This window comes from Oreochromis niloticus, linkage group LG17 (assembly GCF_001858045.2).
Source record: "Oreochromis niloticus isolate F11D_XX linkage group LG17, O_niloticus_UMD_NMBU, whole genome shotgun sequence".
Taxonomy (NCBI): domain Eukaryota; kingdom Metazoa; phylum Chordata; class Actinopteri; order Cichliformes; family Cichlidae; genus Oreochromis; species Oreochromis niloticus.
The window spans coordinates 21,186,172-21,211,696 of record NC_031981.2 but is presented as its reverse complement, the minus strand read 5'-3'; the positions used below and the strand labels follow the sequence as shown (position 1 = coordinate 21,211,696).

At 40.5% G+C, this 25,525-nt stretch overlaps 1 protein-coding gene across 1 annotated transcript; it reads right to left on the bottom strand.

The window, feature by feature from the left end:
- Positions 1 to 6,390: 6,390 nt before the first annotated feature.
- LOC106097885 (zinc finger BED domain-containing protein 1) lies at positions 6,391 to 8,696 on the bottom strand. The gene is made up of 2 exons (XM_013268702.3): positions 7,558 to 8,696; positions 6,391 to 7,358 (listed from the first exon to the last, which is right to left on the bottom strand). The coding sequence occupies exons 1-2, from the start codon at positions 8,628 to 8,630 to the stop codon at positions 6,707 to 6,709; spliced, it is 1,725 nt and encodes a 574-aa protein (XP_013124156.2). The 5' UTR covers positions 8,631 to 8,696; the 3' UTR covers positions 6,391 to 6,706.
- Between the last annotated feature and the right edge of the window lie 16,829 nt (positions 8,697 to 25,525).

Here is a 25,525-nt window from a genome sequence, read left to right as displayed (position 1 = left end):
AACCCACATTGGATGGATCCCTCCAAGACTGTTGGAACAACAAAAGTGACTTTTATCTTTGGGGTCATCTGAAGGCAATTGTCTATGGTGTGAAGATACGAGATGTGCAGCACCTGAAACTACGGATACTGGATGCCTCTCCTGCGGTGTTGCTATCAGTGTGTGAAGAGTGGGAGAAGAGGGTTGCATTGACAATCCAACACAATGGGCAGCTCACTGAACACATTTTATAAATGGTCAGAAACTTGTAAATAACTCATGAAAGAATAAAGTTACGTTGAAACCAAGCACACCATTGTTTTTCTTGTGACATTACCAATAAGGTTGATGTGTCACATGGCCCTCTTCCTATTGAAAAAACAAAAGTTGTATCCAAGATGGCCGACTTCTAAATGGCCACCATGGTCACCACCCATCTTGAGGAGTTTGCCCCCTCACATATACTAATGTGCCACAAACAGGACTTTAATATCACCAACCATTCCCATTTTATTACGGTGTATCCATATAAATGGCCCACCCTGTATTTTATTTTGTAAATAGTGTGTATTTTACTACGTTGTATGTATTTTATTTATTGGGGTTAAGTATCTGTAACTGTAACAGCATTCACTTGCATGTGACACAACAGCACAGCACAATATAAAAAGCAATTGAGTAACACATTTCATTAAAGATAAACACAAATGAAAATATCATCTCTTACCTGGACAACTGCATCTGGTAGCCCAACAAGAATTTGCAGACCATTTTTCATAGCCAGAGTCTTGGTCATCAGCGATTCCAGTGTGGGTAGGAGTGTGCCATAAAAACAATGTCCTTGTAGAATTTCCAGTGCCACATTAAGTGGTTTCATGACTGCACAGTACTCTCTGATACACTGATGCTCCCTCTCATTGAAACATTTCAACTGTGATGTGGATGAGATTGTGTTGAGCTCCACCAAAGGTATCTTTGAAATTCTCTCCAGAGCATAATAGAACGAGTTCCACCTTGTTGTGCAAGGTACTAGTAGCTTCTTTGTAATAATGTCTTCCACAATCTCAGCAGCCACTGTGGAACGACTGGCCTTGTTCCACAGCCCTGCACATTTTGTGGTGGCACTTCTGTAGATGGTTTTTGTTGCAGCTTCAGACAATAGCCACTTCTCCACATCAGTGCAAGGGATAAGATTCAGTGTGTGCAATGCACATCTCTGATGTGGCGTTAAAGAAATTGCGTCATCAGCATCATCAGCTCCATTCTGCAGCACATCCCCAATAGAAGCAAAAGTCACCTCATCCTCCTCATATTCAGAGTCATCCGACTCAGGTGGTGGCTGGTACACTTTAAAAGCCTTGACAAAATTGGAGCCATTATCCGTTACAGTTGATGTGATTTTAAACGATAGGCCATGAGATGAGTTAATGTTGTCCAGCTCAGTCTTTCTGGATGGTGCCTTCCCAGCTCTCCCTCGCACAGGTATGTGACTAATCAGTTGTCTAAAAGCATGCGACTCAACCGTTGAGATGGGTTTCATGTCTTCCACAACATACCTGGCAATCAGCCTGTGTAGCTGGGGCTGGGTGATGGACTGTGCAGCAGGCTGTGTGAAATCAAGCTTTCGTTGTTTTGCTGGAATAGCGTCAACGGAGCTAGAGTCACCGACGTTACCTTTGGGTTCTTTTTCAACTAACTTGGTAGATGCATGCTGTTTCTGAAGATGTTTCATCAGATTAGAATGCTTGCGTGGCGATCGTGGCTCAAGAGTTGAGAGTTCGCCTTGTAATCGGAAGGTTGCCGGTTCGAGCCCTGGCTTGGACAGTCTCGGTCGTTGTGTCCTTGGGCAAGACAATTCACCTGTTGCCTACTGGTGGTGGTTAGAGGGTGGCGCCAGTGTCCGGCAGCCTTGCCTCTGTCAGTGCGCCCCAGGTGGCTGTGGCTATGGCTACAACGTAGCTTGCCATCACCAGTGTGTGAATGGGTGAATGACTGGATATGTAAAGCGCTTTGGGGTCCTTAGGGACTAGTAAAAGCGCTATATAAATACAGGCCATTTACCATTTTACCATTTAGAATTGCTAGTCTCTGATGTCGAAAGAGTTTTAGAACCTCCACAGAGAGTACAGTTCACCACAATATTCTTGTCTTTTATCATCAGAAAGGAAAAATAATGTGAACATTTCCAGGAGAGAAAACCCACGCCTGGACCATCTTCGACTGTCGCCATGATTCTAGCTTACGTCACAGCGTCACGTGTGCTTTTTACGTCCAACATGGAAACTGCAGTCGTGGTGCTTTTCTTTGTACTCGGGACTCGGAAATTCTGCCTTCCGAGTAGGAAGATGTAGGTAACTCCAGACTGCAGATGAGCTGCATATGTGTTTGGTAGTAATTTGTTTTTGTAGAGGGCTAGCAAAACAACCGTTTTCGAGGGCGTCGCCATATTGGAATCCCGACTTTTCCGAGGAGGCTAACCAGAACGCCGTTTACTCGAGTGTGACATTATTCCCAGGTTCGTGTTCCGATTTCCGAGTTAAGTCAAACGCAACACACGAAGTAACGAATAACGACCCTATCTAAATCCCGGTAACGATTAACGCATTCCTGATTTTGGCATAATAACTAGTTACCATGCTCGTTACCACAATAATAACGTAGTTATTGTAATGCGTTACTTAATAACGCTTTAGTCCCAACACTGTTGAGGAGTGACAGTAGTAGCTTTATATTGTAAGGCAAAGGCCCTACAATAATTGTATGTTACCAGATGGGTGAGATAGAGGCAGATGACCCCTAAAGGAAGCAGCAGAAAGAAGAAGAATTTATTATTTTAAGAAAATGTGATGGTGATTTACCTTAGAAAAAGTTGTATTGTGGTCTGGTTGAAGTTTTAGGTGGTAGATGATGCTGTAAAGGTCCATTAACGTTTTCTTTGAGTCTTTGTTCACATTTCTGCTGAGGAGGCTGTATGAGCCTTGGAAAAATTAAAAGGGTCCTTGAAATTAGCTGTACGAGTCTTAAACAAATTGGGTTGTTGAAGGCGTTGTAAAGATGTTGAGGATATTGTAGGGACTTCAGAGGTCGTATAGGGACATGTTCTTCTTATAAGGGGTCTTGAGAAAGGTGTTGGTATTGCTGCTGAGATTGTAGTTCTAAATGTTCATGATTCTTTGCTGTGGGAATTTTTGGGAGGCATTCAGCAACTCATGCAAGCTTCTCAAAAGTTGATGAAAGGTTTGGACTGCAGGCAGGCCAGTTGGTCCTGGGTCCGGTGACCCAGTGTCCATGTGTTTTTGTGTATGATTGATATTCCTTGTTTTGTATCAGTTATGGTTGTTCTGTTTATGTTACTCTTCAGTCTCCATTGGACTGTGTTTTGGGGTTAAAAGAATATTTCTATGTTTATGTTCTCTGAGTGGTTTATGTTAGGTTATTTAGTTCCTTGCTTCTAGTGATTATGTTTTACCTCCTTCAGTGTCTAGCCACGTCTTGTGTAGAGATGGCACGATGCCATTCATTTATCTCCATTTGAAGCAATGCATTATCAGGGACTGGTAACATCTAGTGCTTTTATTGAATCATACTAAAGTTTTAAAAAACAAAACACTAAAGCTATTCCTTTATACTTGTATGTGAAAAATACACTGCACCTAAAATATTTTGCAGTTCAGCAATACTGATCTTTTTATTTAAGCTTATAGCAGAACTTTAAGTATTTAAAGTAATATTTAAAAAGTAATTTAAAATGCAGTTTTATGCAGATTTCAAAAACTCTTTGGTTCTGGAAAAAAGAAGTGCAATATCAACACAAAAATCTTTATATTCAGCAACTTAAAAAGCAGACTGGCAGCACGTAGCGAGGCTCCAGATGCTTTCAGTGTGAACTCCAGACCGCCGACAGGTCTCGCACCCAACAGCCGCTCTATCACGTGCTGCTCCGACGTGCTAAGGTCACTACCTGAGTTACACCATGTCGCAGGTTTTGTGAGGTGCTTTTGTGAATTTTGTTTTTCTCCTCGATATCCGATCTGGTAATTTACGTCAGGATCGGACTGAAACCGATTCTGTATGTCGGACTGGTCTATCCCTAGTCTTGTGTTTTGTGAGTCTTGGCTCTGTTTCATTCCTCCAGTACCAAGTGTTAAGCTTACATGTTTTGAGTTCAGTCTGTGTGTTAAATGTCTTACGTTGATAGTCCTTGGCTGTGTCCCAATTAAGAGACCGCACGCTTGAAGTACGCATTTTAAGTGGGATTACGTCACCACCATGCGACGACGGCTGTCCCAATTCGAAGTGTACTTCAAATGCATACTCCAAATGCACCGTCGATTTCCCCAAATATCAAGCGTGGTCTGGTGCACGCTTCGTGGTCCCATATATCCCACAATTCATAGCGCGGCGGTGGGTGTGGATAATTTTGCCACAAAATACGGCAGAAGGGAGCGGCCGAAGAGTGAACTGTCAAAAGTGAATATGATGTCACTTATTTATGTACGAATGTTTAATAACGAAGAACATTAAAACATTACTGTTGACCACATGTTGGCAAAGTTATGTGACATTAGTGATGTTTGTACTTTCAGCGGTAACTTGGTTTTAAAGCCTTTACTTTAAAATACACGCCATTCAATAGTTGACCTTAATCTTACAGAGAATGTGATGATTTTGTGGATAATTAAAGTCAGTCATATATCCACAAACACAACAAGCTGAGAGTCAGTGAATGCTGCTTGCAGTCCTGAATATCACGGCACAAGCAGGATTCACTGCACTGTTAATGCTAGCTATGTTATATTGCTGCCTCTGTTTGGTGGTGTCGAGCCAAACAGACTTTAACGTGTGTTTGAACGAGCTGACGGTTCACTCGTTAAGCTGAAAGAAAGATGCTTTAATCACAGGAGTCACACATGTGTCCACTGTACCATCTGGGAACTCTTCTTGTTTAGCACTCGTAATAACACAAACACTAAATCCTCCTTCTCTTGTGCTGTTTTGTAGCAGTGTGTACACCTGAGACTGTCACCTGTCTGTCTGTCCTGCACTCTCTCTCTGTTTCTTTCTCTCTGATTGTGGAATAAAAGTATGAACATGTATTTATAAGTTACACTTGTGTTTGAATCCTGCAGCTTATCACACATTTGATTTCCATGTGTGACAACTGCAAGTGTCCAGAGTGAGGACAGACTGAGGGACCCACTGCTGCACATCATCTGTGAGGCTTTGCACCCCTGATGATCCACCAGGACAAACTCAGCACTGTGTGAGGAAGAGGAGGAGGAAGAGCCAGCAGCAGCTGACAGATGGAGAGAATAGACAGACTGTTCCCTGTTTGTGAAGGACTGCTAGGAAAGTTTAAAATAACTAATTGTCTGTCCTGAATCAGTCTTATTAGGTAATGTTCAAATAATTATATCATTCCAGTGTTTTCAGTGTGGGAGAAAGTACTCAGGGCCTTCAAGTTACACACTATGAAAGGCAGCAACAAGTTTAATATTCAGAAACCTACAGTATGTATCAGCAGCAGAATGGAGCTAAAAATAAATGTTTGTTTCAGTTCTATGAAGCTTTGAGTATTTTGGATTAGTAGTGCTGCTGTGTCTGTTGCATCATATTGCTGTAATTGTTTATATGCTTTATATATTCTGAGGTAAGTTGATCTATAGTGTTACATCATATTCTATAAGGATGTTATGTGTTTGTAGACTTTCTACCCAGTTTGACCCATTTAGCAGAAGTCAGCCTGTTTGAGGCTCTGATATCTATTCTGTATGACTTAAAGCAGTTATGACATGGTCTGATTTTCTCACCCAATAAAGGAATATTTCATATATCAGTCTGATCTTCATTCTATCAGAAACAGTTTTCACAGCTTGTACATTTTCCTTTTTACACATGTATGTAAGCATTGAGCCAAATGTAATAATGCCAACATATTAAACAAACAATATTTGTCTCTTATGCATAATACATCTATATATACACTGTCAAAGATACTTGTCTTTGAGTGAAGATTTAAGGTGATAGGAAATATAAATAACTGCAACTTGAATCTGTATATATATATATACAGATTCAAGTTGCAGTATATATGTATATATTAGGGCTGTCAAATGATTAAAATTTTTAATCAGATTAATCACAGCCTAAAAATTAATTAATCATGATTAATCGCAACTCGAAATATGACCAAAATGTGTGCAAACATACGGACAGATAGCGGATTTTTACACACTTGTTAGTGTTATTTAATGCTAAGACCACGCTGAGTGGCCTGCGTTCACTCAGCGTGGTCTGACGTAGGCTGGGTGTTGTGCTGGAAGCGAATTAATCACAGCCTAAAAATTGATTAATCGCAACTCGAAATATATGTGTATATGTGTATATATGTGTAAAAATCGGGACAGATAGTGGTTTTTAACACACTTGTTTGTTTTATTTATTATTAATTGTGAGTACAAGCAGTACAAGCAGAACAGGGCTTCAAATAATTGTGAGGGATTTTTACTGAATGTTTTCCACCCGTTTAAATCTAGCACATTGTTTTATCCATATACATCTTCAAGTTCACAGAACATAGGCCTAATTCAACAGGCAAAATAGAAAAAATCTCCAATCATCCTTTTGGGTAAGGTAGATTAGTGCAAAAAAATATGAACAACAGTGAAAAGTATTGTTTAAATCACATTCAACCATAGAACAAGCTCTAAACACACGGTCCTCTGGTCTACTCATCCTTCAGCCAGTTGCTGAGACAAACCAACTTGTCCACGTTCTCTGAGTGCAGAGCAGACCTCTTCTTGTTCACAATGTGCCCTGCTACAGAGAACAGCCTCTCACAGGGCACTGTGGAGGCAGGAGTGGCCAGGTATCTGCGAGCAAGGCGGGCCAGCTGGCTGTGGGCTCCTGCATGAGCTGCCCACCACTGTAAGGGACAGTCCTCTAAGGCAGTGCAGGGCTCTGCTCTGTAGCGCTGTATGGCTCTGTCCTGCTGTACCTCCTCCTCTGACTCAGAGTCAGAGTCCATCTGCAGCAGGCTCAGCCTCTTCTTGGCTGGACCTTCTTCTGCAGTGTGTGATCTTCTAGGAGAGTCTTCATGCAGCATGCCTGCCAGTGTGGTCCACACTGCTTCTCTGTCAGTCTTGGGCACACTGCGTAGGTCTTTAAAACGTGGGTCCAGTGCAGTTGCGATCTGGAGCCATGCATAGTTGGTATGTTCCTGGCGGGAAGCAAGGCCTTCCTTAAACTTCTCTTTAAACCTCACCACATATGCAGGGTCCTCATCAGTTACTTCCATGACACGGCGCAGGTGGCAGAAGGCTGGTAGAACTACAGAGCAGGAGACGTAGGCCTCTCCTCCCAGCAGTTCAGTCACATATCTGCAGTGGAATACACACACACACACACAGATAAGACAGCAAATTAAAAAAAGCTTTTTAATACTAGGTAATATTAATAAAATATTTGATTTCATTTATTTTTTAAATAAGACATTTTCATAATAACAAAACTGATTTAAGATGTATGTTTGATACATTTAATCTAAACCTACAATTATGGTCACAATGACAGGCTCACCTGCAGGGCTCTAGAAGTGTCTCCAGTCTCTGGAGTTTGTCCCACTCTGGAGGCGTCAGGAGGACAAGTTTATGCTTTTGTTTATCCAGAGTCGCGGTTACTGCAGTTTGGTTGCGGATCAAGCGCTTCACCATCTCCAGCGTGGAGTTCCAGCGCGTAGGCACGTCCTGGGCCAACGGCTCCTGCTTGCGCCCCAGTGACACCTGCTCTGCGTTCAGCTCTGCTGTGTTTGCTGAGCTGTGCTTAAAATGGCCAACAATTTTGCGGCATTTGGCCAGCGCAGTGACAAAGCCACTGTCTGCGAGACTCACTGTGATGCATCTCTGTAGAATGTGCGCGGTACACGGCATGTGATTGAATGGCATGATGCGAGCCGCGGCGATCATATTGCGCGCACTGTCCGTGCCTACTGTTGTCACCTTCTCCTCAATTCTCCGCCTGCGAGCAACAGTCTGGAACTGCTCTGCACAAGCCTCCGCAAAGTGCCGCTCTTCCGTTTTCATTATAGTCAGCGCAAAGGATGTCAGACCCCAGGCTTCAGTGATTAAATGCGCAGTAACTCCCAGGTAATTGTCATTACTCAATGATGTCCAGTGGTCTCCTGTCAGAGCCACGCATTCTGTGTGAACTAAAGCCTCTTCTTTTTTCTTTTTCTCCGTTTCATACAGTTCGTGGATTCGAATTGTTATTGTGCTTCTCGCTGGGGGCTTGTAGGACGCGTCCTGAGATGCAACCTTTAAAACATCCGCAAAGCCCTTGTCCTCCACAATGCTTAGCGGTCTACAGTCCTTTGCTATCCATTTGGCTATATTGTCGGTCAGTTTGTCCAAAGAAGACTTACCGAGTGGCCTGCGTTCACTAAGAGTGGTCTGACGCAGGCCGGGTGAAGCTGCTGCCCCGACAAACGCGTGTTTGGCATTAAGGTGGTATTTTAAGGTCGAATTTGAACGGTGAAATTGAAACTCTTTACTACAGTGAGTGCAAATTACAACGCGTTTGTTTATTGTCCCATCTATGTTCTTCTTGTATTTAAATTCCCCATCCAGAAGGCCATCCTGTTCCTGCTTCTCCATTTTCAGTGGCGCGGTAAACAAATCAAGTGGAATTATGGGAGCGACTTTTCTGCGTGTTGCGCTAAATAGTTAAACATTCTAACGTAATTAATTCCAAAATTTAATTATCGCAATTAACGCGTTAATTTCGACAGCTATAGTATATATATCATAATAATCTGACAATACTATAATATTGGCCATATTATATTTACATTACCACAGTGAGATGATTTTAGTCTCATGAACAACATTAGCTAATTGTTATTTACTAACTAATCTTGAAATGACTGTTCAGTACAGAAATGAAGCTCAACTATCATGTTTTACAGTCCTGTGGTCTCAGCCTCAGATACTCAACTAATCACAGTGATGTCATGACAAAAATGAATGACCAACAAAACATTTTGTCTCCTTCATTTCTGTCAAACAAAGCTGTATGAAACGTTTCTCGCGGTTAGTATTATGGTTGCTAGGCAACCTGAACAGCGCGACGAAGGCTAGACCGTCCCATTTCACAAGCCTCTCACTTCCGCACTTCTCGTACTTATAGTACGCACCGTACGTAGTACGTGTAGTGCGAGTACTTCAAGCGTGCAGACCCTGAATTGGGACACAGCCCTTGTCCTTTGTCAGCATGTTCTGCTTTGCTTCCTTAGTCTCGTTATGTGCAATTAGTCCCAGCTGTGTTTCCCTCCTGTTTCTCACTCCCTCGTTACTGCCTGTGTGTTTAAGCACTATGTTTTCCTTTGCTTGTTGCTGGTCCATCTGCATTCTGCGTGTCCTCCCCCATGTCCCCTGTGTTCAATCTGTGGTTCATGGTTTCAGGTTTGTTTGGTTAGTTTGCCCATTTTAGGTTTTGAACCCTGCCCATCTCTACTTCTGTCTATTTTCTTGTCATTTTTAAATAAAGCTCACTTGCAGTAAAATCAGGGCCTGCTCTTGGGTCCTTTTCTCAACACTTCACACTAGTGATGTGTCCTGTGTGTCGAAGCTTCGAAGTGTGTGTCGGGTAATCTCGGGAGAGTTTTTGTGTAGCGCGTATCGAGGCTTGCTTTGATTACGTATGCAGTGATGTTCGAGGCCTTGCGGGCAGTCCGTACCACGTGACTGATTCAGGAACTGGCGCTCCGGTTCGCGGCAGATTCGAAATTAAATGGGCAGCAAAGTAGAGCTGATTCCCCCATCACATTGTGTTGTGGAATTGGATTACATACGTGTTACATAGTTACTTGAGCATTTCTTCTTCATTGGAATCAGCAATGAAGAGAAGATTTTCCCCTGTCTGGCAACATTTTGATCTCATCTTTCCTAATAAGGTATGCACACAGTAATAAACATCACAAATGATAAGTACCATAATATAAATAAACAACACCACAGATCCTATAATCTGATTTCTGTCTTTTGGTTTATTAAAATGTGAAGTGCCAAAAATCCAAAAATCACTGCATCCTATCTGATTCACTCAAGTCCAGTTCTTGTGCAATTTTCATAGCTTAGCCTCTTCTCTCCATTTCCCTTCCTCAAGAATGGCTTCTTACCAGCCACCCTTCCACTGAGACCATTTCTGTTGAGGCTTCAATGAACAGTAGCTGGATGAACTGAAAGTCCAGATGCATCTCTTGGGTTCAGATCTCTTGGGTGCTGGATTTCTTCCTGTTTTTAAAGGACATGACTTTCATATACTGTTCATCTGCTGTAGATTTGAGGGGCGTTTTTTAGGGCTGAGACTTTATCCTTCAATTTTTTAAGGACATGCTGCAGACCATGCTGAGTTATGACAAGCCTCTGGCTAATAAATCTTTAGGAATCACCTTGTTGGTGCAAAAATAAAAATATATGCCTGTAAAACCTTTGCTATTTTTCATAGATCCATCTAAAGAATGTGTGTTTTTGTGACAGGTTGCTAGTAATGAAGAATGGACAGATACAAGAACTGGACTGAAAACGAGTGCAAAAGCAGCTAAAGTCCAAAGGAAAACTTTTCCTTCCCACTCCTTCAGGAAGAGTGGAGAACTATCGCTCAAGGACACTTTACAAAATGACCAGAAAGTCTGGCTCCTTGGAAGCAAAACATAAAGAAGCAAGGGGAAGCTGTACATTAATTATTAGGAGCATCTAAGTCAGGGGTGTCAAACTCAAATACACAGTGGGCCAAAATTCAAAACTGGAACAAGGTCGCGGGCTAACATTAATATTTATTGAAAAAAAATTCTTCCTCCAGATTTAAGAATGAATCTCTTCTTATGGACTCAAACAAGTTTTTCTGAAAAACTGAATATGGAACAAGCAAAGCTTAATACTAAACAATATATATATTAGCTGTATAATAGCAGTAGGCCAGCTCTAATAATAATTTGGTATGGCTTCGCGGGCCAAATGTAATTAGGCTGCGGGCCAAATTTGGCCCACGGGCCAGAGTTTGACACCTATGATCTAAGTAGTGTGCAGACACGAGCGGTAGTGATCTGAGTCCATTCAGTTTGTTCCTTGAGCTTCCAGTCAGATGTGAAGAAAAAATACATTTTGTTTTTCTTCAGGCAAAAGGAAAAAAAAAGATCAGATTGTGATCAGAGGTACGAACTGACAGTGGCTGGAGGAAGATCGCTGTCTCTCTTAAAGCACTCAAAGACATGCAACTATGAACTCAGAGCAAAGCACCATCTAAAATACACACATCTGTTTTAATATATCTGTTTAACATACCTGTTTTAGCTCAAAGTACTTTACTTAACTTGCCTTATTCACCCAAGCACATTTTTCTATCGATCAGTAACACATGTACTCACACTTAATGGATGCATGTTGGTACTTTAGTTCTGTCATAAAGCTTACATTTCTGTGAAGTTCCAGACCTGTTGTAGCAGCTTTTGTTGGGGAGACGTTGTGATGCTCACTCTCTCGATTAAGTCTATTGTGGATCATTTCTGATGTGTTCTAATCAGAAAAACTAAGTCAGAGATTTTTGCTGATTTGCATCTTTCTGACTGACGACATGGCACCACGAGCCTAAATCTTATTATATAATGAGCACTATCATTATCTTCTTGCAGAGATGTAAACGTTTAGTTTCTGTGGATATGAAGTTAAGTCATTAATATTTTTGTTGTGCATGGGTTATTAATGGCAAGTATTTGACACATAAATACACACACTTTGTTAAGGAGCAAGAGTTTGGGTTGCGGTTTGCTTGTAGGAGGTAGAAGTGGGGCAGGTTGCATGAGAGAGAGAAACCTTATTACATTACCAACTTGTAATTAAGTGTTTTTTTGGCACTTTACTAACTTGAATGCAAACATTGTCACGATTCAGTTCACTTCATTTTTATGTATGTAGTGCCAAATAACAACAGGAGTTGCCTCAAGGTGATAATTTAGAGAAAACTCTAACAATCCCATATAAGCAACCACTTGACAGTGGGAAGGAAAACCAAAGCCATCTGCCCTAACTGATTCAGGGGGTGAGTGGAGAGAAACAGGACAAAAAACAAACTGTGGAAATGGAGAGAGGTGTATAAACACACAGAGAGTGAAGAAGAAGTACTGATGCATCATGGGAAGCCTCCAGCAGACTAGGCCTATTAGAACTTAACTGAGGGAGGATTCAAGGTCACCTGATCCAGCCCTAACTATATGCTTTATCAACCGAATCACAAGTTTAAAAGTCAAGAAACAAATTATGCGCAACTATATGTCAAATAAGCAAAGCTGCAAATGCAGAAAATAAAGAATTTAAAGATAAAAATGCATGTTTATCTTTATGACACGTGTTCCTTTCTTTCTGTATTGCCACTGTGATATTTAAGCAACCTGAACACACAAACTCAAAATAAAGAGTGGCTTCATATCTGAAACCATAACCCATGCAGTAAATGAGCTGTATGAATTAACTTTTGTCTCAGTCATACACAGAGGTGAGAAATAACAAATATTTTGTTACAGAATTATCAGGTATATGTACGTACTTGAGTATTTTTCTGATAGATTTTAATTTTAGTGCAGGGTGGCTGTGGTGTTCATGGTCAGTGTAACAGGGTAAGAAACATTTAAGATGATTATTAAACTCTCTGAATCAGCTTTAGACTCTTAGCCTAAACCTTTCTAACCTGTGCTGCATGTGTCTACCCTAAAATAGCAGCAGATGTTATGATGAAATAATCACTACTATAACGTAGCTGCTGTCTAAGTTGAAGTAAATTATGTTGCATGAACATGGTCAGATTAAATTTGTCAGAACTGAACTGAAGAGAATTGCAGCTAGACACCGAACTGCACTGAAGTTCAAGCATCTGTTTCTCTTCTGCGAAATTCCCACTTGAATTGTGAGCAGGTTGCAAGTGTTACGAAATCAGTTTCACCCTGGTTCTTTTGATTACTCGGGCATCCAGAGACGGCACCAGAACTCAGTAGTCATTTCACAAAACCTTTATTCATCTTTATTCATCTTCATTTAAGCATGCATCTTCTAGAAGGGAAGACGTGCCAGGCCGGTGTCCCTCTGCAAAATCTTCACCTCTTTGTTTGTTACAGTCAGCTTTATAGAAGCGACCCCATCATAAAACCCCCATGGTGTGCTGCAAACTCTGTGTCTGTGTGTGTATGCACGAGCACGTGAGTGCCTGTGTGTGCGCGTACCTGTATGTCTATGTGAGTGCACGTGAGTGAGTGTATGCGCGTAGGTGTGGGTGCGTCGTGACAGTCAAAGCACTGTGTGTGTGTCTCTATGTATGTGACTTCCTGCTGGTCATAAAAGTAATCTCCTCACCCAAGCTACACCAAATTCCTCTACACAACATAGAAAACAGAGTTAACATATTACAAACACTGAGACCCCCACTCTGCATCCACTGGGCCATTGGCCTCTTGTTGTTTTACATTTACAGATAAGCATGTGGAGAGTCTCCTGCAAACCTACTTCCAAGTTATGGCAATTATGAACTTTTATTAAAGGTACAAGCATCAGCATCAGCAACCCCGCAACTGTAGCTTCCTGTCTCCTTTTATGACACCAGACTCCCAGTGTCCATAAATTCCTTTCTCTCTAAACAATTACACACACTCTCAAGCCCACAGCTAAACCAAACTGAAACACACAGACAAATCCTTTCCTATTCATCTGATCTAAACAAATTTAACACATTACATTCTAATAATTATTTTCTTGTACTCACACAAGGCATTAGATACAAAAATCATTGAATGCACTGTGTAGAATCTTTATTGTTATTGTAGCTGATTCTGATTTTCAGAGTCTATGAAATATTCAGTGCTTTTGTGGAAATATTATATAATTATAATAAAGCTTTTATATTTTTGAGTTTTATTTATTTATTTGTTGCTTTTGAATTGGCCAAAATAGTATCATTAATTAATTGACAGTATGTCTATTTTAATACCAGCACATCAGGAACCAATTCTGTAATGTGTGACTCATGTTCAATGAGTCACACATTGAACATCATTACATATCTGTCATGTAACATGCAGAACTGAACTTGAAAATGTTTTTGCCTCATTTACAGGAAGATAACAGAAACTAGAAAAATGCTAAGAACTGAACAAGGAAGCACTAACCAGATGAACACACATCCAGAGGGATGAGGTATAAGGAACACAAGGAAATGCAGACAATATATACACACAGGGAATCGGGTCAGAGAAACATCTGGCAATCACGAGTGGACAATAATCTAACTAATGAGATATGGACCAAACACAGACATGTGACTAAACAGAAAAGAGTGAGGGATACATTGAAAATATAAACAACGACAGAGATATGACTATACATGGGGTATGGAACAGAGTGGAGGCATGACAAAAGAAATCTAAAGACTAGATAAGAAAACTAGGGTGACCTAAGAATACAAATACTAAACAGAGGGTCAACTGTAGGATAACCAGAAGTCCAAACACATAAACTCTGGGTCTAGCTTGGTTTCAGGAGCAGGTGGTGGGGCGCTGACCTCTGCCAGAGATTATACAGACTCATCCTGGGAACCGGGACAGGTGCAGGAACCTGCCAGATGCGAGAAACTGCTACGTGTGCAAACGTGAACTGAGCCTCGGTGGGCCTCACCTGAGGACACCGGCTGCTTATCTGATCGTACTTATCTGATGGTTTTTTTTGGTACTTACCTGACAGGTTAGGATTTATTTTTAAATGCAGGAAGCATTCCACAGCTGCAGCCACCGATTATTTTCAGTTCAACCACCTCTGAAAATACAAGTGTTAGCTTCAACTTGTAAATCCAACTGTGGCAGTAGGGTGTGGTCTGTAGTTTATGGCTTGTCTTTTTGAGGAAGAAGTGAAGCAGGCTGGCTGAGGGAGTGGAGGCATTTTATGACCAACTTGTCATGAAATTCAGGTGGGGGTTTTTTGGCACTTACCAGACAGGTAAGGATTTACTTTTTAATGCAGAGAGTGTCACAGTTTAAAGGTAAATTGCAACAGCAGATAAAAAAAGAACAACCAAACAAATATTCATCTTTATGACACCCACATTCCCTTCTCTTCCTGGACTGACACTGTGACATTTAAACAGTCAAGGGCATGAGCACTGTAACTAAATCAACAATCAAAAACTATCCTGAACCCACACAACTGAAAAAAGGAGCGGCTTAAAATCTGTCTGTAAGAAGTAAATCTGTATGAATTAACTTTTGTCTTGCTCATACACAGAGGTGAGAAGTAACAAAGTGCAATTTTTTTTTACTGTACTTATCCAAGATTATCAGGTATATGTGCTATACTTGAGTATTTTGCTGACAGCTTTTCACTTTTACTGCAGGGTGGCTGTGGTGTTCATTGTCAGTGTAACAGAGTAAGAGACAGCAGTTTAAACTTTAGCTGGTTATTAACTCTCTGAAATTATAAAATGCTTTGAAGATAAAAATTCATTGCAAGGACAGGATGGTAAAAGAACAAGAGCACAGTACAACACCTGAACACAATAAAACAGCTGAAGATAATACAGTAAGGTCAAGTCAGGCAAACCACCCAGAGAAATATGGTCTGGTCAATGTGAATTTGTTCTGCACATCTTCACCTGCACTAAAGTTAGTCTGGCAAAAATGTATGGCTAACAAGAAGTCCTCGAAGAAACACGACTGTAATAGGTAGAATATATCCTAAAACTCAGCGACTATGGACCTTAAAGATAACAGAATTTGGTCACATTTTCCAAGAGAGAGGTTGGAGTTCTCTTAGGACAGGGGTCTCAAACTCCAGTCCTCGAGGGCTGTTGTCCTGAAACTTTTACGTGTCCCTGTTGCAACACACCTGAATAAAATTTGTAGGTCATTAGCAAGAGTATAGAAATTGACTGCATGCTGAAGTGGCAACCCCTTACCCTGCTCAAGTAAATTTAAGTAAATGTAAGTGTTTGGAAAAAATGTACTTCTAAAAGTACTTTTAATGCACCATGTTCATTCACTCATGAGCTACTGTAACATGAATCAAATGACTGAATTGCCACCTCAGCATGCAGTCAAGTTCTATATAGCAGTAGTGTCCAAACCCAGGCCTCGAGGGCCGGTGTCCTTTAGATGTGTCCTTGATGCAACACAGCTGATTCAAATGGCTAAATTACCTCCTCAACATGTCTTGACGTTCTCCAGAGGCCTGGTAATGAACTAATCATTTGATTCAGGTGTGTAGACCCAGGGTGAGATCTAAAACCTGCAGGACACCGGCCCTCGAGGACTGGAGTTTGAGACCCCTGTCCTAAGACTATCATAGCTAGATAAGTAAACCCCCTTGTGGAGAAGCTCCCTCACATTCCAACTACAGGAATGCAGCATTATTAGCTTAACATCCAAAACAGTGAAAACAATGATCAGAAGTCATTAACTGGTACAGAGTTCTCAGTCATGGTGGCCATTGTGAGTGTCAAGAGATGTACTCTAAGACAGCGGACCCCAACCTTTTTTGCGCCACGGACCGGTTTATGCCCGACAATATTTTCACGGACCAGCCTTTAAGGTGTCGCGGATAAATACAACAAAATAAAACTAGTACCGGTATGAAAAAAAGATTTATTCATAACACACGTGAAAAGACCCAGGAAAACCGAGTTAACAATAAAAACGATAACAGAATAACGCTGAAAACCGATAAAAACCCTGAAAACCATACATTTCACACCTGAGCCTCAACTCTCGCGGCCCGGTACCAAACGACTCACGGACCGGTACCGGTCCGAGGCCCGGGGGTTGGGGACCGCTGCTCTAAGACACTTCTTCAGCTGAGAATCAGAGAGGAGAAACACACAGTTTTACTTGCATGCAAGGGCAGCCACAGAGCACCCACACTTGGAGTGAGGGCTCCGAGACTCGCACTCTGCCACTGCCCTGGTCTTTATTTATACACAAGAAGAGTAATACAACAATGAATACGTTTGTTCAGCGGAATGTTGATGCGTGAGCATGTGCGGATATGTGTGTGTGTGTGTGTGTGTGTGCGTGTGTGCGTGTGCCAGGAGAGACTCCTCTACCTGGTACAAAGTGAAACTGCTTATTAAGCTCTTATCTAGCAGGTACTGCTCCTTCCCTGCATGATAACGGGTCACAGTGAATCAAAACAGTCTGAGTTATAAAGAGGTCATCATGCAGTATTCTATCATATGCAAACTTATATTATTAAAAGATTATACTGACTACTAAGTACAATTTTCTATTGACATTCCCTCCTGTTGTCACGTATAACTTTTAAGTGAAATATCAGTATGTAACATCTTGTTGTACATTTTCTGTCACATCATCATTAATCACACAAAGTCTTCATGTTCCAACAGGTCGGAGTCATCATCATCATTTGTCACGGCTATGTATGCAGCAACAGTGGAAACAATTATGCGGTTAATCATGAGTTTTAGACATGGCAGTATACATGTTACAAAAACACAAAATAAAAGTAAAAATATTCCAACTCCAATGAGTAGTCTTTTTAGCACCTGTAGCCAGGAGCCAGTGTAAAGCCAAGAAAACCAGTCACTTGTATCACTTACATAGTCCTGATTTTGGGCCTGCTGGATCTGTCTCAAGGCGTTCAGTGCGTCAGTCATGTTTGATGAATGTACATTGTCTGGTATGTAAGTGCAGCAGGTGTTGTTGAAGAGGACACAAAGTCCCCCTTTCTCTGCTAGTATCACGTCCAGACCTACTCGATGTTGCATCACTGCAATCCGTAATGCATCAATTTCCTGATTCTGCTGTTCGTTGATCTTGCACGAAGCGTTCAGGAAAAGTCCAAAAGGTAGTCCAGAGTTTCAATCCTCAGCATGTTTTTTCCGGTTCCCACCCAGGGGAACAATGCATGAAGTACTTTCTGTCCAGGAGTTCATAATTTGAATTCCTCGGGTATGTTGCTTCCCCATATTGGGTCATGTGGTTGAATTTCGGGGAGCGTTGATCTTCTTTTCCGGCGTGCTGTAGAAGTGGTGTTTACTGCGGTCATCCTGAAGGTTTGGTCTGATAGGAATATGGGAGCACATGTTCCTGTCCAGCCTGGGGGCAGTATGAAATACGCCCATTGTCACTGGGAAGTGGATGGATGTATTGCGGTTTGTCACATTGAAGTTGATCCAGAAAAGTTGATCACATGCTCCTTTATCAAGTACAACGTCTTCGACGGTGATTTTCTTGCGTTGTAACCCTCCTTGAAGGTTGACATGAAGAGTGTAAAAGGTAGATGGGTTTGTCTCTTCGAGGATGATTTGGCTGTGTTGGAATCCAATGCCAGCGAAGCTAGCTGCACACTTTGCTTGAGTGTTGTTCATATACTTGCCATATAGTGTGGGGTGTGTTGACGTGCTGGGCATATAAGAACAGACATAACAGTCTGTATTTTCCGATTCTTCCGATTTCCGACCAGGCATTATTCATCCAAGGGTGGATGTGGTCTTGCGTCATGTCTCTTAGGTGGGAGTTGTCGTGCGTCCATCTTTTCTGTCTGCCTTGTGGTTCAGCTGTTGTTGGCATCAGCTGGGGTCCTGTAAGGGTGAGCGTCGTAGTCAAAGTAACCAAGAGGGTCCACCTGCCCATGGTTGCAAACAGGTCCGTCACACCTCTCACTTGGCTGCCCTAGAGTTGATCAGAGGCTGGAAGTTGAAGTGCGAGCTTACCCTACGGGGGCCCAATCAGCACTCCCCCCTCACCACTGAAGCAACCAAGCGTGGGTGAGACTTCCCTAATGTGCTTCCTCCTTGGTGTCGGGGCTTCCCGGGACCTCAACCTTTTTGCAGTGGCTCTGATGTATCCAGGAGGGTCCCTCTGCAATTTTACAGGCTGTGGGTGTGGTCAATAACACTTGGTACGGGCCCTCCCAGCGAGGCAAGCTCCAATTTTTCTTTGGAGTACTTGGACAAGGATCCAGTCACCTGGCTTCAACCTGCAAGAAATAGGTGAAAAAGAGTCTTGCGGCAGTTTATTGTTCAAAACAACTTCTCTGTTTGTTCACAATTGAGTCATCCAATCTGCCAGAGTGGTTTCACGGATTGATTTATCTAGTGGCTCGCTAATAACTGGCAATGGAAAAGGTCGCCCATGTATGATTTCAAATGGGGACAGTTTGTTATTTCCTTGTGTTATTCTCATCCACATTTTGACTAGGCCTACACATTCTGGCCATGGTCTGCCAGTTTCTTCCATTGTTTTTCTGAGCCTTTGTTTTATAGTGCCATTTGTTCTCTCCACTAATCCTGCACTCTATGGATGGTAGGCACAATGGTGTTTTAAACTGAAACCTAGTGCTTCAGATACTTTGCTGATCACGTCATTTACAAAATGGGTTCCATTATCTGATCTTATCAGAGTAGGAATTCCATATGTTGGAATGAAATGGTTGTATAGACACTTTGCAACTGAGATTGCGTCTGCTTTTTTCTCACTGGGTAGATTTCTGGCCATTTTGAGAAAACATCTATAATTACTAGAGCGTATTTTGAGCCCTGAGACTCATTCAATTCAATGAAGTCCATGTGAATTGTATGAAATGGGTGAGGTGGTATTTGGTATTAAGTTACCTTGGGTATTGTGTTTTTGGCAGGTCATACATGTTCTCACATATTCTTTTGCTGAAGTTTCAAAAATCATAGTGTAGAATTGACGGTTTATCATAAAGATCACTACTCAGATCCTCCCTCCTGATGAGGGCATGGCTTAAACCATGGCTCACTAGAGCGGCTGTTTTGTGTAATGATTTGGGTAGAATGGGTTTTCCTGCTATTTTCAATATGTCATCAGTGTCTAGTACTGCTCCGTGTTTTAGCCATTGTTTTTGTTCTTTAGGTGGTGCTGCTTTTTGTTTGTCCTGCAGTACAGATAGTGGAATGGTGTGATTTTCATGAGTTGTTAATAAGACTGTGGTTGCTATGGCTGCTGCTCTTGCAGCTTTGTCAGCAAAATTGTTTCCCTTTGTAATTTCAGAGTCATCCTTCTGATGTGCTGCACATTTACAAATTGCTAAATGTCGTATCACATAAGGAGTGTCCTCCCATGTAAACAGACGTGTGCCATGATAAAACCTTCCTCCACACACTAGAAATAAGAAACTAATTTCAACCCTCTGTTACATCTTATTCACTTATTTTATAATCCATTCATTTTTTCAAATCTAGTATCAATCAACTAATTTGCATATCAGCTTATAATGCACTAAGTTAATAAGTCAACAGAAATGCACGTTCAAAATATTATCACAAAAGAGATTTTCCTTCGTACAGTAAATTACTTGTGTTGCATCAATCAAACAGAAAGCATCTCACAATTTATTGTATTACCAACTAAATTTATTGTCTGATTACTGCTTGGTCATACCAGACTCTCTGTCTTTATTTTTTTTTCTTTTTCTTCTCTATTTTCACAAATGTTTCTCCTATTGTCCTGCAAGCTGGAGAGTTAAATGTCAGCAGTGGATAAATTCAGCATTTGATAACAAAACTATTAAGTTTTTCCTGTTTTAACACCAATGAGAGATATAGGCGCATGTATAGTGTGTGCTATAGTGTAAGCTGTTCTTCATTGCATGTATGTGTGTTAGTATGCTTGCATGCAGGGCCTGTGGGCCTGTCTCACGCAAAAGGGCATTTCCTTAACAGCTGCCTTTCTCTCGCATGTGTTAAGAAAGGTAAATGTGCTTGTAGCAGTTGTGAGATTATTATGCCGTTATATATTACATTGTACCTGTAATCAAAATGAGTGAATCAGATAGTGCTGTAGGCCACATCATACTCCTTGTGTAATCAGTATGTAGTTTTAGTTTGCATCATACTTTTGAGTTAAAAGAATGTGAAAATCATTAGATTTATTAGATAGGTTTGTATTATCCTATACTGCTGATTTATTGTAAGTGAGTTACACTGTTTCATGACATTTCATACTGCCGAGTAATGAAAAGAATATTGTGTTCAGAGAGTCAGGGCCTTTTTTGATAGTAAGGAGAACGGAGCACATGCCACGGGAGCGTCACCCCCACCTTTGGTGGAGGAAGAAAAACAGGGAGCCAAGGTCATAACTCAGGCTCACTAAGAGTCAGAAAGAATGTGAATGCTTAGTTTTGTGGCTGTGGTGCATTTTGTATAGCTTCTTTTCTTTGTTTAGTAGCTTTCTGCCTTCACCTAAGGGTGTGCCCTAAGCATGTGACTTCAGGTCTCCATAATTGGCGTTTATTTAAAGATAAATAAGATGATTTCATTTATTGCTCGCAGATCGTGCACTAGACGGTATGTTGTAGTATTAGCTTTCTTCAACACTTAAACAAAACATCACTCTTTGTTTTATTATTTTTATTATTATCATTATCATTATTATCCTTTCTCAAAAACAGAAAATGAAATTGTAGTTGTTCTTGGCTGAGAAACACAAAACCTCCCCCTTTTTTTTTTTCAAAATAAGAAACTAAGATTGAACTTTTCTGCCTTGTCGCCTAAAACAAAGCAGAGCTCTCAACCCAGCTCTCAGCTAGTTCTGAAATTATCATCATCAAGGTCGCATGGTGAGAGCTACTTCAGAAGTCACAGTACTCCTCACTCAAGCAACACGTCAAAAAATAAACAAAAAACAAAACAAAAATACAAACAAAACAAAAAACCTCAGCTCACTACACAAAGAACAACAGCCAAGACACAACTGAAAATGCTGTTCTTCTTTGTTCTCCTTAAACTTTAGAATAAACTCCATCTGTATTTGTAAACCATATGCCTAATCATTATGTGTCACTGTGATCCACAAGTATGATCACAAATTTATTCATTTTTCAAGCCAACAAAACAAAAACAAAAACAAAAAACAAAACAAGTTGCTGATGGCATGAACGCTTTACACACATGAGTCACGATGCAAAAAAGCTGCTGCCAAAAACAAATCAGAGGTATGAGGGAAAAAACTGAGCTCACAGACAGCTGCATGTTTGAGCTTTAATAGCATGCAGCTCCTGCTCTAAAAAAATGTGTTACTTGCTCATCAGCTTAGCAGTGACCACATATTTAATTCAGCTTCTCAATCTTGTAGCTTTAGCTGTTATATACAGGGTTTAGATTATTAGTTGTTAGTATAGGTGTGCTCTATATTTCAACAATGTCTCATCTAGGATGACAGGTTTTCAAACAGGTCAAGTGCCTCTAGTAGTTTAGATATTTTCTTTATCTTCTTCATCTCATATGTCATTGTACAGAATTTGAGCAAACCTTAAGCTTGATGCAGACTACTTTTAACAATTATCCACCTCACATCATAACTGACGAAGGTGCCTCTTCATATTAATATTATGTCATTATTAATGTTATTATCTTTTTTATATAACAGCAATAGTGTATTACAATATTTTATTTATATTTTATTTTGTATCCACCAAGGGCTGCAGGTGATCTGCAGTTTCACCCTTTCCCAAGCTGGAGACATCTTCCTTTTCAGCTTCATTTTCCCATGCTTGGAAAAGTCTACACGCTTCCTTACGTTTAAATTTTTTCTTTGGGTCTTTTGTTAATGTAATTTCTTGTTTCAGAGCAGCTCTCAGCTGGGTAACAGCTGAGGGATTACATTTCCCTTCCCAGCTACGGTTTTTAGCTTTTCGTGGATTTCTCCACCTACTTGCACTTATTCTACCTGCTCCGGTTTGTTGTTTTTCTAACCATTCCTCATCAGGTGTTAATTTTGCTTGTTTATTCCCCATTTTCAAAGATTTTGCTGGGCCGTCACTGGCACGCTTGACTTCAGAGTGGTTTACTGATACGGCCTTCGACTTCACTTCTAAAAAATGAAGCGGTATCAGTTTTATGAGATGAAACTCAGCCGTTCTCCTTTGTCACCAGTACGTGAGCCTCAAGCAAAGAAAAAACAAAATAATAAATAAATAAAACGGAAGTAGTTCAGCAGCGTATTGTGCTGTAAAATCAACTTACTTCCAAACACATACACACATAGACATTTGCGCGCTTTTACAATTTGTTACGAAGTAATTACGGCTACCTCTAAAACCTAAGTCTAATTCGGTTCGTTACGGCGAATCCTAATCTATTTTATTTTTCTATTTTGTTTGTTATTCGGTTCATTACGGCGATTCCTAACCTATTTTATTTTTCGGTTCATTACGGCGATTCCTAACCAAAACAGTGTTTCTCTTACCCTCAGTCTTCTCACTGGTGATTCGGATCGTCAGACTGAATCCCACCGCCGTGGCCCAGACTAAAAACACCGGCCTGGACCCGAATTTTAACGTCCCAGGTCTTTCGGCCTCGTCTAAGAGGGCTGTGCACAGACTTCGGTGCTGGCTTCCCACGGCGTCAGGAAACAGTGTGCCAGATCCTGGAACAGAGTCACAGATAACAGTTCTGATATTTCTGATCCGGCTCGAAGGACCAAAATAAATGTCAAGAGATTTATTCTAAGACACTTCTTCAGCTGAGAATCAGAGAGGAGAAACACACAGTTTTACATGCGTGCAAGGGCAGCCACAGAGCACTTGCACTTGGAGTGAGGGCTCCGAGACTTGCACTCTGCCACTGCCCTGGTCTTTATTTATACACAAGAAGAGTAATACAACAGTGAATATGTTTGTTCAGTGGAATGTTGATGCGTGAGCATGTGCGGATATGTGTGTGTGTGTGTGTGCACGTGTGTGTGCGTGTGCCAGGAGAGGCTCCTCTACCTGGTACAAAGTGAAACTGCTTATTAAGCTCTTATCTAGCAGGTACTGCTCCTTCCCTGCATGATAACGGGTCACAGTGAATCAAAACAGTCTGAGTTATAAAGAGGTCATCATGCAGTATTCTATCATATGCAAACTTATATTATTAAAAGATTATACTGACTACTAAGTACAATTTTCTATTGACAGTGAGACACACTCAGTACAGTACAAAGCGCTGCAATTACATTATAAATAAACAATACCAACGATAGATCAACACAAGATAACTGGAAGAGCTGTTATAACACTGTAACACAAATGTCACATGAACGGTCCTTGTTTTTGAGTGTGAGATTTCTTGTTTTTGAGTGTGAGATTTCATGTGTGTAGAAACACTGCAAATATCTTATTGCTTATACTCTTATTGCTGATTCATTGCAGATGAATCACGAATGATCTTGACATTTAAGTGTTTCTGAACTTTTGCAGCAATTGTGAAAGACACCTGTTGCATATGATCCACTCCTGTGTAACTGTTTTGTATAGACCAGTTTTTCCTGTTTGGACATATCAGCATTGGTACGAGACATAGAAAGAAGCGCAGGTTGTTGCCAGTGTTTGGGTTGCCTTTCTTAGATAAACTTGCATTATACAAAAATCGTCCTGGCTTTCAACATTTCCTTCTGCCAATTCAGTTCTAAGCTGTAGTAACAACTCCAGGTATTCATTATTAAAGAGACTTTTGAATAGCTGTAAAACAGCCTGTTTCAGTTTAAGCGTTGTTTTCAATAAATTGCATCCTCAAAAAATGTTTTGTCTGACTCACATTTCTTCTTGATGAGTGTTGAAGCTCTACTTGGAACCTTGTTAAGATCCAACGATGCAAAATATGATTTTTTTTTGCAATTGTTCAAGTGGTCTTAAACTTTTGATCACGACTGTAGTACTATTGGTACCCTGTGTCAAATTCATCTTGCAGCCAGAGTCACAAAACCTCTCAAATGTTTATTTGCACCCTTTTATTATAATATAAAAACATTTACTACAACATTATATTACTAGTGGGTCTGTAAAGGGCAATGGGGACAAGCATGTGGCTTTCAGTGTTATACACTAAACTTTTTTTTTCACTATGTGGTGCAAAATATCTATATAAATAACACTTCTTAATAATGCCCAAGACTTATGCTTTAAGTTTAAGTTTAGAATACTTACTAATATTTAATTGTACCTAAATTGGAAATACAGTAAAATAATGGAACATCAATATTAAATAATCAGAAATGTTAGTGTATTTCGTGTTCATGTTATTTTATGGTATAATATTTACAATATAGCACACATCCATAATAGAAAAGTTTAATTTCAATGTCAACAGGGGAGGTTAAGATACTCACTAAAGTTTAATTACACTGTTTTCATTTCTTCTAAAATACTCCAAAGTTTCTAAAATAAACAAAAAAACCCACACATTTACCTAAATAAAAAAATTCATTTGAAATAATTTGTATCTCCATTCTTTCTAAATTCCTGCTTTTCTAAACGAAACATTGATTTTATTGAGCCTCCCTTAAAACTAAACCAAAGGTTTACCCTCAAAAACTACCAACTCAAAACAAAATTACAACCAAACACCAAAATATACTAGTTCTAAAAAAGTGTTTGTTGTTTGACAGGAGTGATGATTAGAGCAGCACTTACATCATAAAAGGAAACCAAACCCTCCTCATAATCCACAAAAACTCTCACCTCATCATTCACAGAGAGAGGGACAGGATGGGCAGCAA